This window comes from Aureobasidium subglaciale (genome assembly GCF_000721755.1).
Source record: "Aureobasidium subglaciale EXF-2481 unplaced genomic scaffold scaffold_11, whole genome shotgun sequence".
NCBI lineage: Eukaryota > Fungi > Ascomycota > Dothideomycetes > Dothideales > Saccotheciaceae > Aureobasidium > Aureobasidium subglaciale.
Window position 1 is genome coordinate 252,023 of NW_013566984.1, and position 13,299 is coordinate 265,321.

The 13,299-nt window shown below is 50.9% G+C and overlaps 5 protein-coding genes across 5 annotated transcripts; 4 read left to right on the forward strand and 1 right to left on the reverse strand.

Moving 5' to 3' along the window:
* Positions 1–1,621: 1,621 nt before the first annotated feature.
* On the forward strand, positions 1,622–3,520 carry AUEXF2481DRAFT_29719 (uncharacterized protein; the record flags this gene model as incomplete). Its single annotated transcript, XM_013487987.1, has 2 exons — positions 1,622–2,568; positions 2,845–3,520. The coding sequence occupies 2 exons, from the start codon at positions 1,622–1,624 to the stop codon at positions 3,518–3,520; spliced, it is 1,623 nt and encodes a 540-aa protein (XP_013343441.1).
* A 3,443-nt stretch (positions 3,521–6,963) lies between these two features.
* Positions 6,964–8,401, forward strand: AUEXF2481DRAFT_5240 (uncharacterized protein; the record flags this gene model as incomplete). The annotated part of the gene is made up of 3 exons (XM_013487930.1): positions 6,964–7,134; positions 7,305–7,783; positions 7,840–8,401. The coding sequence occupies 3 exons, from the start codon at positions 6,964–6,966 to the stop codon at positions 8,399–8,401; spliced, it is 1,212 nt and encodes a 403-aa protein (XP_013343384.1).
* Positions 8,402–8,508: 107 nt separating this feature from the next.
* Positions 8,509–9,671, forward strand: AUEXF2481DRAFT_5241 (uncharacterized protein; the record flags this gene model as incomplete). Its single annotated transcript, XM_013487931.1, has 2 exons — positions 8,509–8,914; positions 9,067–9,671. The coding sequence occupies 2 exons, from the start codon at positions 8,509–8,511 to the stop codon at positions 9,669–9,671; spliced, it is 1,011 nt and encodes a 336-aa protein (XP_013343385.1).
* Positions 9,672–9,927: 256 nt separating this feature from the next.
* Positions 9,928–10,744, reverse strand: AUEXF2481DRAFT_5242 (uncharacterized protein; the record flags this gene model as incomplete). Its single annotated transcript, XM_013487932.1, has 2 exons — positions 9,928–10,074; positions 10,133–10,744. 2 exons carry the CDS (start codon positions 10,742–10,744, stop codon positions 9,928–9,930), a joined length of 759 nt encoding a protein of 252 aa, XP_013343386.1.
* A 124-nt stretch (positions 10,745–10,868) lies between these two features.
* On the forward strand, positions 10,869–12,973 carry AUEXF2481DRAFT_230552 (uncharacterized protein). The gene has a single exon (XM_013488202.1). The coding sequence runs from the start codon at positions 10,992–10,994 to the stop codon at positions 12,621–12,623; it is 1,632 nt and encodes a 543-aa protein (XP_013343656.1). The 5' UTR covers positions 10,869–10,991; the 3' UTR covers positions 12,624–12,973.
* Positions 12,974–13,299: the final 326 nt, after the last annotated feature.

The window sequence follows — 13,299 nt, forward strand, 5'->3', positions numbered from 1 at the left end:
AGACATGGAGCAGCAAGGGTAGTTGACCTGAGGGATGATGCTCGCTGGTAGGACCTGATGTGGTTTGAAATTCACGAAATTGGTACTTGATGGAGATGTATTCGAAAGGCGCAAACAGCCGGAGCTAGACCTGGTGTACATCATGATAATGCCGAGACATGGCACGGGAAAGCAAACGACTCAACGCAGCCACAAGCAGAGCTGTGTCTCTTCTTCCCGGACCATGGGTTCAGAATCGAGTTCGCTATCAAAAAGCAAGAATTATTTACCCTTTCGACAGACCGTGGTTGGAGTTGTCAAGGTCATAGAGTCTCAGCGGACAGGACAAGGTGTCCAGAATTGATCTTGCATTTTGATACGCATCCGAAAGGGCTGAGGACTTTTGCGGGAGCAACATGCTACGTGAAGCATGATATCGAAGTGTGTAGAGTTTCAAGAGCCTTTCGATCTCAAAGGTGAAGTCTTGTATGCTACGAAGAACACCGAACAAGGATACGCGCAAGATCGTTTAGAAGCACGAACAAAGTGATACTGAGGTTGCTGTATATGTCACTGCCGAAGTTTTGCCCAGACACGCGCTCTCGTCGACCAATCAGCGAGGCTTCCGTGACAGGCTGCCAGCCCTATACAGACACTTTTATCATGTGAAGCTTGCAACATGTCCTTCTCCTCATTCTCATCAACAACAGGTCAATCATGAGACTCTTCCAAGGATCCATCAATTTGAGATCTTGGGAGATATCTTCTGCTGGATTGTCGTAGCTGATAAGATACTCGAGTATAGACTGATCTGGATCATAAAACTGAGGATGGTGTAGCTGCATCGCATTGCGACGGCAGTTGCACGTCCGTCGGGAGAGACTAACTCTGGAGATGGAAGGAGATCTGTCTGCTCGATGGTTGGTTCAGTGTTGGCATCGAGGTCTTAACCTCAATCAGAAGTCGACCTGCATGCAAGATGCATCGGCGTTTGTTGCCGTTGTGTTGCATCTAGATGCAGCATCAAACAGCGCGGTATATCTTCCAGAATGGACTGGATTATAATGCTTCATGGCACGAATGCCAGATAGCAAGACTAACCCACCACCTTGTGTCGTAGAAAAGTCTCCCCGGAATATTCAGAATCTGCAACTGCGTCCCAGCACGATGGTCTGATCTAGTCCTACCTTCTTCTGGATTCAAGCGCTGGCTCACTTCTTCAACACTCCGGATCCGGAAGATTGGCGCGCACGTTCTGCGATTGCGTGGTTGAGTGATGATAGTGGTCAAAGCGGGAGCAGACTCGAAAAAAAGAGTCGCACTTCGTCCAGGCGCCATTATATCTTTTCGCGTCAAACCTACGGCGACCTAAGTTCTTTTCGTCCATTGCGGTTCTATCCTTCGTTTTGTCCGTCTTTCGTCTGTTGCACCGGTCTGTCAGCCCGTGTGTGTTTCTACTGCATTATCTTCCTTCTCCCATCGATTGGAGTCGTGCACCCCTGAGTGACAGCTCTGCTCTCACCAGCCTCACCTTCAGGAGGCGCTTGTAGTATACCTTCACACCCCCTACCATCTATCACAGTAAGTCAATGGCTTTGAGTACAGCCCATCGTTCCCCACCTACCTAACACAACCACCCAAGATGGCCGCTCGCCGCTATTCTGGACCACCCGCCGTCACTGTGGTTGTCAAGACAAATGGAGCACGCCCACGCGCCAACTCAGAGCCCATGACCAGCTATGGCTCAATCGACTCCCCCCCTGAGGAGACACGCCTTGCTCGCGCCCTTCGTCTCCAGGCCGAGCCCTTCTCCAACTTCGGCCTGGGCGAGAAGCACTGGCTGCTTCCTCTGATGAAGTCTTCCTTTGCCTCCTCTCCTATCTCTGAGGATGAAGAGCAGCTCTGCGAGAAGGCCCATCACCCTGTCATCACCGACAAGGGTCAGCTGGAGTGGCTTGCTTCCTCGCAAGAGCTTCCCGCTCTGCTGGGTACCGAGACTACCAGACGGTTTTGGGACTTCTTCTCCCTATACAGACTCATCTTTGCCTTCATCATGTTTGCCAACTTCTTTATTACTGTCTTGATTGTTCCCTTCACCAGCACTACCAGCTCAGATGCCGCCACGGCTGCTACTGTCAACCTCTGCGTTGCCATTCTTGTCCGCAACGAGCATGTTGTCAACACCATGTTCCGCATCGCATGCGCCCTCAAGCCCTCGGCGCCTCTCTCGATTCGCAGGATCGGGGGCAAGGTCTACTCGTATGGCGGCTTCCATTCTGGCTGCGCTATGGCTGGCATGCTCTGGTATCTCGCCTTCACCATCCTTCTCGGTACAGACCTCCAGGACCCTTACAAGAGACCTGCTTTCGGCTTCGCAGTCTTCACTAGCACTCTTCTCTTGATCATCAGCTGGACTGCCTTTCCTACCTTCAGAGTCTCCTATCACAACACATTCGAAGCCGTTCATCGCTTTGCCGGCTGGTTCTCGGTTACTCTTCTCTGGGCACAGCTTGGTGCCTCTGTCGCCACCTCCAACTATTTCTCTGGTGAGCCTGTCGGCCTCCTTCTAGCCCAGAGCCCTCTCTTCTGGTAAGTACAGTCCTACTTTGAAGTCGCTGCACATCGTCTCTTCCTTTTAAGCTCGATCAGTGTACGCCTGTCAAGATGCAGAGACACATTCAATTATGCATACTCCTTCGACGAGAGACGGTCGGAGCGCTGCTCTCAATCATCGGGAACCGCAAATCGAAAATGTCTCTGCATTGTGACAGCCGTAGTGATTCAAGCTTTGAGGTTGGGACAACATTCGGCGACCATGATAAAACCCTTCACAGTATCTGTGTGACCGTGCTGACTCCCTCCCAGGTGCCTGTGTATCATCACATTGGCCATCATCTACCCCTGGAGTCGTCTCAGATTGCGCGACGTCCATGTACAGGTCCTCTCCCCTAGAGCCGCTCTTTTACACTTTGACTACAGACGCATGGATACCTGCCAGGGCATCCGCATTACCAACTCCCCACTTAAGGAGACTCATTCTTTCGCCACCATCTCTAGAGTGGGTGAAGAGCAGGGATTCAGGGTCCTTATGTCAAGAGCTGGAGACTGGACATCGGAGTTCATCGACAACCCTCCTACCAGTATTTGGGTAAAAGGCGCCCCTATCTATGGTGTAATGCGCGTCGCTCTCATATTCAAGAAAGTCCTTGTTGTCGCAACCGGCACTGGTATCGGACCATGTCTTTCGCTGCTAGAGAGCTGCCCCGAGTTCGACATGCATGTTCTGTGGATGGGCTCTAAGCCTAGAGAGTCTTACGGCGACGGTATCATCAACTCGGTCTTCACAGCCGACTCTGGCGCATGCATCGTCGATACCTCCAAGGCAGGCAGAGGAGACATTCTGAGATTGGTTCACGCCAGATATGTTGAGTCCGAATCGGAAGCTATTGTCATCATCTCCAACGCTTCCGTCACCAGACAAGTCGTTGGTGGTCTTGAATCCCGTGGCATTCCGGCCTTTGGCGCCATCTTCGACTCCTGAAGAGGGGTGGATACCGCACTACTGATGTCAAGATTTCTGCGTCAGGTGCGGACATGCACAAAGTCTTGGTTGGAAGGAGCAGTTGTCATCCTCACCGTTTTGTTGACTGCAAGGACCCAAGCATTTCCTAATTGTCATCACTAAGAGGATCGTCTTGGTATCTTGCTACATTGCTTTTTGCTTCATTGAGCCCTTGGTATTGGAAAGCTACCCATGGCTCTGGGAATAAATGCACAGCACATTGGAAAGTCTTGCTTGCAGCCCTTAATTAGGTCAAACCCTAGATGTAGAAGTAATAGAATCGATTGTTTCTCATATTTCGAGCGCTTGTCATCGCCAAGATGGTAGTCTGTCTTTGAGCTGTGTTGTCCTTAAAGGGAAGCATGCCGCGACACTCTATTTACTGAAGCTTAATACAAATCCCGAGACTACCCGCTTGACGTGCATAACAGGGTTAGTCTACTATTCTCTTGCTTGGCCGACTGAACAGTGGAGCCACTGCTGAGTCTCTACGCGATACAACGTCCTGTTATATCCGTCTAAACTCGATGGTGGCTTGATAGAAAACTAACTTGGCGGTCAGGAAACCAGCCATCCTGACAAACAATCCGCGTCGGCTCAGCAGCGCCAGGTTCCTGCACGATGTACGATGTATGACAACCTGCCGCAATTCGACATTAGACCGAGTGAGTGGCTAAGGCAGGGCAATCCGAGGCAAGAGTACGCGCAAGACAGTTCACGAGGTAGACAGCGGGATGAGGTCGTTGATCAGCACCGGTATGCAGAACAATTCATTTCACATGTCATTCAAACCATGACACGTCTATTAATGATGCAGGCAGAACCTTGGAGGGATATGTCGGTCATTGACGGTCGCAACGGCTTCATGTTGATGTCGTATCTGAATATTGACCTGCAGCCCTATAAGGAAGTATTTGGAAATACTTTGCATGACGCGCGTTGATTGGCTGCTTCCTTCAAAGAGCGTCAGAGAGCACTGAAAGCTTCTTTCGACGGTATTGAGATTTGCACAACTCTTGACAAGACACGACACGATTCTCAGCAAACGATATACCATCGGACCATGCAAGACAAGCATTTTCTCATGGCATCTGGGCCCATTCCAAAAAGCAGAACGTGCGCCATAGCACGGCACCGGAGGACACATGGGAAGGCGTTCTTGGACGGCTTGCCCGTAAGTGGGCAAGTTTAGACTGGGGTTGCCGACGAAGCATGTTTATGAATTTGGAATCGACACACTCACGACTCAACCTTCTAGCTGACGGCCCGCTGCCGAATGTACTGATCTCTTTATCTGTTCCTACGGAGTTGCCGTGAACAACCCTGAATAAACGCCTTTACTAGAAGCAAGTGGAGTGTCAGGGCATGATACGAATGTAACCCCCGATGATGAGGGATCTGCATGATTGATCCTTCCGCGAAAACAATATTGTGCTATCAGCCAGTATTTGTCAGGACAATTGTGTGTCGCAGGTAGGTCAAGCACCAAACATGATGGGATGCAGTCGCGGAACGATACAATCTCCCATGCTCTTCTAGGGTCTTGTAACACATCATCGCGTGGGGGGGCAAGACCCTGATCGCATGAGCTTCGACTTGTATTCCAGATCGTGCGCACAAGCTTGAAACCAACTAGATTGCTTCAACTTCTTGAGCACGCTATCTTACCTCGCTTATGATTTCGTAGCAAAAGACACAGCAGCGCTTACATTTGAAGTTGCTTGTTGAAGCTCGCTTCATGCACAATATTTGTCAGATGGGCCTCTCTGGCTTGTTCAAGCGTTGCCGGAGCTTGCTCACGAAACACGCCGTGCACAACGGCCTTTTCTTCTTCCTCGACTCATACAACCTACCAATCAGTCGGGCTCCCTGATCGTGAATCGATGGTTGCATGAACCATATATTTGCAATCCTTCGCGGTTCTTCTTGCTGTTCAAGAGCAAGCGGCAGGTTTAGGCATGACACTCGGGATTTGCACACCACGCCTCTTGTCCAGCGATCACACCGTTGGGTCCCGAAACCTTCATCAGTCAAGTGGTTGGAGCATACACAAATACATGAGGCTGCCCGGCCTTGAAACGTGTCGGTAGCAGCTCACAGTCTCCTTTAATCTTCAATTGCCAGAAGTTTGTTCTGTTATTCCCAATAATCGATTTATCCGGCAGTCAAACTATATAACACATACCCAGTCCCAAGGTGTATATTATTGTTGCTTTCCTGCATCTTCTCGCATTAAATATGTCGTCATTCACGAAGTCTACCAACAGCCTTACTCGCCAAAACATGAGCTCATCTCCACCAACAACTTATGCCATGCCTGCTCAACCCCAAGGCGGATACAATCCATCTGCCATTCAAGCCTGGACACAGTCGCTTCCAACCCACGCGGTAAGCTGTGGCAGGTCCAAAGCGACGAATGATGCTGCTGTACAGGCATATCTCCAAGCAAAGATGGCATTGTTCTCTCACAACTGAACGATCGGTCGATTCTTCTCGGAACGCTTGTCTCTAGGAGGCACATTCCCATCCACTCGGTACACCAATATCAGATCTAGCTTGGCGACCTGGACAATCGGAAGGCTACGGACAAGACTGGCCGAGCTTTTGCTGTCAGCCGCAGCACCATGACACTGCCGGATCTCGATCGGTCTCGCTCATGACTATCCATCGATACATGTTTAGCTGGCCACAGGTCAACCTCTGTGTGCTGCTTCTAGCATCTACACCTGAGCAGACCGATACAAGCTGAGCCTACTCGGACACAGTCCGGTAAAGCTCGACCACATATATGGCAGCCAGCCAGATTATACGCTCCACCGGTACCCAAGACATTCATCCACCACAATGCCCTCGAGAACATCACAACCTCTCCACAGATTTTGTTCATCGGAGAGTGAACGAGGTTTGTTGTCTTGGTACAATGCAATCAACGATATTAAAGGGTGGATTTGTGTGTCCACAGGCCGGCTCAGGCCACCGTCGAGCCTGCTCCACGTTTAACCTTGTCAAACTCTGTACCCCAGATACTACTTTCAGAGTTTCTGCCCGCCAGACTTGATTTGTCGTACGTACTTTGAGTTTTGGGGATGATAGACTGCACCTGCTGAAAAAGTGTCAAGTCACATGGCTTAGTGGTCCACAAGCCCATTAATGAGGGGTGCGACGCGTTACACAGATGATAGCGCTGTACCGTGGAGAAGGGAAAGAGGTTGAGCTGTTATCGGAAGAACATTGGTGTTTGTGTAGATCTGAGGTGGCGGATGTCCAGGAAAGAGCTCTCATGTGGCTCCTTCTATATCAATAGTCTTTCAACACTTTTGAACTCGTCCATCTCCTATCAACATACCATCGATTTCTGCCTCCTACATACCGTTAAACAACACACTGATGATTTACTCCGACTGTGAATAGACAAAACGATAATGGCCGACTCACAGTCCTCACACCACAAGCCGGATCTTCGCTGGGATACTATTACGCCTACCATCATCACAACAGTACTCGCGACCGCAGTGGTGATATTGAGACTCATCGTCCGATGTAAATTTGTCAAGGCTGTAGGCTTCGATGACTTTGTCATTGTGGTATCGCTTGTGAGTATATTTGTTCGTGTACATGGGAGGTGGAGTTGCAGAGACACACATCGAGGATATGAGCGCTTTAAGACTATTATCCCGACTTTGATGTCGAACACTTCTGCCCACTTCCCTGCCACTCGACTTTCTTTTCGAGTATGGCAAAACACGCACTGACAAAGATTCAGTTCCTTTCCTGGGTAGTCCTTGGTCTTACTGTGGCCATGGTAGTCACAGGCTTCGGCAGCTACGCCTGGCACAGTCCTCTCGATCTTCACTCTGCGACGGCCAAACTCTTTCTCAGCTGGAACGTCCTCTACGTCGTCCTCATTCATGTCACCAAGGCCTCGATTCTTACCCAATACCTACGCATCTTCCCTACTCGCACCATGCGACGGCTAACATGGCTTCTCTTCGCCGCTCTCGTACCTTCGCTTCTCTGGGGCGTGTTCGGTTCCATCTTCATTTGCGACCCAGTCAGAAAGATTTGGCACCCAATAGAGCCGGGTAAATGTCTGAGCACGAGAACATACTGGGTGAGCGTCACGGCAGTGAATATTGTACTCGATTTTGCAGTACTGGCATTGCCGATCCCAGTCATCTCACGACTGATGTTGCCACGAAGACAAAAGATTGCGCTGGTGGGCGTCTTTCTGCTAGGCTTCTTGTGAGATTGCAGCATAGCTCCTCCCGCCTGATTTTGACCAGCTAACACAAGCGCAGTACCTGTGCGATATCAGTTGTCAGGCTTGTCGTGGTACATAATGCCTACGTCCGACATGACTTTACCGCTTCCTCGGCAGAAGCAGTGACGTGGTCAATGGTCGAAGCCAATGTCGGCATAATTTGCGCATCTCTACTCGCCCTCAAACCACTAATCGTGCATCTCTTCCCAAAGTCGACCAAAGAACGTCAGCCGCCTCGATGGAGTCTGACGCTGAACACTGTTTCGACAGTCGAGCCACCAGAGCACGACATTGAAAAGGCAGAGGTGGACCAAACAGATGGGACAACGTCAAGATCCGCGTCCAGTGCTGATAGACTGGAGAAGATTACGGAAGAGCTTGAAGACTTTGATGAGCTGACATTTGTTGGCACTCGTGAGGGCATCATGAACACCGAGATGCGCAATCATAGAACAAAGAGCTGGAGTGAACAGACAATTCTTGACATGGAAGGCGTTATTACAAAACCTAAAGTGGCAGTGACCAGTCCCCTCACAGCGCACATGCTAGAAGACGACAGAGAGTTGCGAGAGGAGCAGAAGACGGTGTTGGATTTGTGAGGAGGCTCTAATCCTCGAGTGAGTTGCGATCTGTACACTAGACGTAAAAACAAGAAATCAGACTCAAGTGTCGAAGCTGCATCAATGCGACGATCCCAGTTGCAATTATGATGTTCGTTGTTGCGAACGAGGGTGGAAGTGCGAAGGGAGCAGAAGCTCGAGTTGTGCGTAAATTCCAGCACGACGCCCAGAATCTCATCACGAACCGCGGACTCGAATGCGGAGGCGGCAGAAAGTTGACGGGCAGAGAGCAGCAGCAGCGACAAGACGACAAATCTCAAGCGCAACCACACACAGCGCCGTCGACCATGTTGCTCCCAAGGATACGGGCATTGCCCACTGGCTCTTCGTCTGCCATCGCTACCGTCGAGACCGCTCTCTTAGCATTGCGCTTGTCGCCAGCCGTCACCAACACCAGCATCGCAGTACGCCATGCCTCGCACAAGGCCCAGGGTGCTGCCAACTCTGCAAAGGACGGAGCAGGAAAGAGATTGGGTGCTAAGAAGAGTGGAGGTACGGCTTCCTGATCACGTACCCTTGAAAAAGACACACGACAGATGTCCCTTGCGCCATTACATTTTCCATCCACACACACACACCAGCCACACATGCGAGAAAGAGAAAGACCACGAAACTGACAAGCTCTTCTTCTTCTACACAAACAGAACAATACGTAATCCCCGGCAACATCATCTTCCGCCAACGCGGTACAAAATGGTTCCCCGGCGACAATGTAGGCATGGGCCGCGACCACACAATCTACGCCACCCAACCGGGCTACGTCAAATACTACAAAGACCCCCTCAAGCACCCGAAACGTCAATACATTGGTGTGGTGTTTGAGCGCAACCAAGTGCTTCCCCAACCGCCTCATGCTGTCCGCCGCAGACGTCTGGGTATGCTGGCTCATCAGATGGAAAATTCCTCCACTCCTGCTGTCGAATTCACCCGTGACCTTTCAGCTGGCAACGAAGCTGCCATCTCTGGAGACGCAGATATCAGCACCTCCACCCCTCTCGCAACACCCAAGGAGCAAAAAGCAAAGATTGTCGTAAAAGACAAGAGGACAGGAGAAGTGGTCAGAGCAACGCCGACACTGCGACCAGGATACCAATACCGTGCTGCCAATTGGGAGATTGGAAGAGCTGCCGAGAGAGCTGGTGTCAAGGTCACGCCGTTTAAGCCTGGTAACAGATTCTTGGCTTGGAGAAAGAGTAATGTTAGAAAGGCCAAGAATGCTGAGAGGAGGGGTTTGACGAGAAGACGTTGAGTGTCTATTTGAGACGAGGAAGAGGATGAGGAAAGAGAAGAGAAGAAGTAGAAGAAGGGTAAAGAGAATGTACAAATACCAAGGGCGTTACGTAGGGGGGCGCAGATTACATGTAAAAACGACACCAATTCTCATGATCTTGTGATCAGTATTTCAAAATGTCAGTTTTATGCTCGGTCTTCTTTGGCCATGTACTTTGATTGGGTGGCATGAAGTGTAAATATACAATTGTACAGTATGTGATGGGATATAGTTTTTACTTGAGACCGAGAGGATTGAGTATCCTCTCTCTCACAATCTTGTTGGCATAGTCTCCGCCCTTCTCCAAGGCCACAGCTCCGACGATCGAGTAGAGAGTGTGAGCGAGAACGACATCGACACCAGATGATGAGAGGTTGTCGACCTGGACAGTATGTTAGTTACGCCGTCGTCTCTTCTAGACATGGACGGTGTGCACTCACGTTTCTCGGCGTCCATCTCACGACAGCATCCAGACCATATTGCCGTGCCAAAGAGGCCAATCTCTCCTTGTCCAATGTGTTGTTCTTTGCAAAGTCCGAGACGTTGGTCAGACCCTTCAGAGCCGGGTGCAGCAACTTGAGCCTCTTGCCCGTCAAGCCGACATCAGGCGATTGCAGCAGAGCGAGCGAGCATTGCATATCGCATAATCTCTTTCCCAAAAAGGCAAGCTTGTCGTTGAAGCCTCTTCTCGCGTGATCGAAGGATTTGTGTGTTACCGCTAGCCATTTGATCTCTTCTGGCAGGACTGTACTGCCGTTCTTGCCGAGGAAGGAGTCGTAGGCTGAGTCGAGGGTGGCAGGGTCCTCGTTTACGACGAATGGAGGAGCTTGACGTTGGCGAGGACCCGGTCGTGCGCGAACAGGCATGGCCATGCGGGCGGGAGTGGCAGCCCAGCGAGGAGTAGAATGCTCGGTGGGTTCTGAGGAGGTGGCATAGTTTGAGGATTGTGTAAAGCGGGCGGCGCAGCGAGAGAGTTGAGGGCGAGCCATGGATGTGGATGTTCTGAAGGCGGCGCCGACGAGGGCGGGTGGTGATAGTGCCGTCGCGCTCATGGTGGCAATGTGGTCGTGTGTGTGTGTGATATGCTATGTCCGTCTTCCTTCGCGCAGTTCTTTCTCTTTGCCTGTGTTGATGCTGCTTCCCTCCACGTCTAGTCGTGCTTCTGGACAATTGCTGGCGGCGTGAATCTTTCTTGATTGGCACCTCGGAGAAAAGGTCGGCACTTGCCGTCGCCGTGTTTGGAGCAGTGTTTACCTGTCGCAACTGGTTGCTGTTCACTGTATATCAATTTCTAGCAGCATGGCAGAGGACAGATCGGCAAAGAGTAGGAATGATTTGTATTCGCGACTGGAGAAGGTGCTGGGAGGCGGGCTGCAGTACAGAATTCACCATCTCTCGACTCGGCCAACCAAGTCAGACGCCTTGTTTGCTGCTCCCCCGGCTCAAAGGCCTCAGCGGACGCATTGCGAATCCCACCTTCTGACTCTTTCCATTACTTCGCCATCTTCATCATCTTCAACATCCAACTCAACATCCTCTCAAACCCAAGGCCGTCATGTCTTTGTCTTTGCCATCGAGGTGCTCGTCTACACGACTGCCACCCTGACAACGCTATTCGTCTCCAAAGCCGACTCGACAGGCTTCCTATCCCGAACCCCATCCCACACTCGACAGTCACCCATCCGGCCTCTCACCTCGACCTTTCTAACATGGCTTGCCGAGACTAGGCAAAGACCTGGCATTCCGCTTGTCGTCTCACTCTTCGCAAGAGCCCAGGATCAATACCTCTTTCCCGGCAGCGTAGACCACGGCGCAAAGCATGTCTTGGACGACCGTCAACTTGTCAAGTGGTGGTGCAAAACTCTGGATCCCGTTTTGAGATGCCCGACCACAGACGATTCCTATACCACCCGCGCCCATGTCATTGTACCAGGCTTCGACTACCACGAGACGACCCAATTCTTCCCTCCCACATGCCGTTCCGATCCCGTCGACAATCGCAAATGGCGACATGGTCATCCGCTCCTCGACATCGCTCCGAATCCATCCGCACCGCCACGCTGTCTCGTACCACACTTTCCCGACGACCCCAAGGCTCGCTATCTTGACGAACTCGATGCCGAGATCCCAGACTCGCAGCCCTCTCAGACATTCTTCTCGCCCTCTAAGAAAGGCAATGGCATGTGGAAGAGCATAAGGACTCTGGATCAGTTCTGGGACACCATGGCTTTCAGACAAGAGTGTTCTTCTGGCAGGATGGTTGGCTTCATTTGGCTCGTCTTTACACCTACACAACCAAGTATCCAGTCACTCGAGGATACTGTTACACATCTGACGCCAGCCACTTCTTTCAACGCTGACGACTTGCTTGGAGCGGATCTCATCTTCTCGAGCCAGGAGAGTCTTGGTCAAACCGAGGAAGTATCCAGGGCCAGTCCGAGGAAGACCTCGAGGAGGAAGAAGCTATCAGGGCCAATTGTACCTCGCCAACCACAGATCAAGTCGTCCTCGTCGAATGTGTCGTCGCGCTCAGACAAGACGATCAGCAAAGAGTGGCCAGAAGAGGGCCGTGGTCAAATCGTCCTGGAGCATACTTCATACTCAAGAGTCCACGACTTACTATTACGCCTCGACTTTTCAAATGCAGACACTGCAACTAGTAGTACGCGCAAGTGGCTCGCTGAAGTCGCGGCCATCTCGAATCCTACTGCAGACTGGGGCAAGGAGGTTACTGGTTCGAATCAGCTTGCTCATCCAGCGTCTTTTACCAAGTCCAGCCAAGTCAACGACATATCCGGGATGCTAGTTCGCAAGAAGAGGAAGAATACGGAAGACCGGGCACAAGCACCTGCCGCTGTGGAGGCATCTGCAGTCAACATCTTGAGCGCCTCCATGATTCGGAAGAAACCAAAGGTCAACAATAATACTTGACGTAGCATATCTCTTGTTTGGCCGCTTTTTGGAGGCAGGCCTTCCGAGACAGTGGAGATGGCTCCGACGCTGCCTTGATTTTCCTTTCTCGTGCTTACATGCACTCTTTCTCTCTTCATCACCATTAGGATATCCGAAGAGCAGTTGATTAGTCTGGTTAATTGATAATGATCATCACATATGAAACAGCCGTCAATCATGAGACCAATCCCAAGATCGTGACATCTGCGGGAATCATTGACGTGAAAACGAAGCTCATGGACAAGTTCTACATGTAGCACTTTCCAAGCCACTTCGTCATTGGACACAAAATTCGGCGTTCGTGTCCAGCTCCGCCGCTTCCACGATCCAAACATCTGGGGATGTGGGCGTTGATCGGATGAGTTGGGCAGGTGCAGTGAACTTTTGCAGCACCCACGAATTCTTTGTTGGATGAGATCGGACAGACGAGTTATTATTTCCTCGAGTCAAATGGTATGAGAACCAATCTTGATTTTCTCCGCACTTGTAATACAGAAATAATTTTTCCCCTTCTTCTCTGCCAGTCTCTCCGTGGTTTATTCTCGAACTATCCACGCAGCGGCATACCATCAACTTTATTCTAACCAGTTAACAAACTTGGCAACATCGCTCCCGAGGCGATTTTAGCTTCACCAGCCTCTTCCCATCAAAGCAG

Bases quoted from the DNA above. Each gene is read 5' to 3' on its own strand.
- AUEXF2481DRAFT_230552 (XM_013488202.1), top strand. From the start codon at position 10,992: ATGGCAGAGGACAGATCGGCAAAGAGTAGGAATGATTTGTATTCGCGA.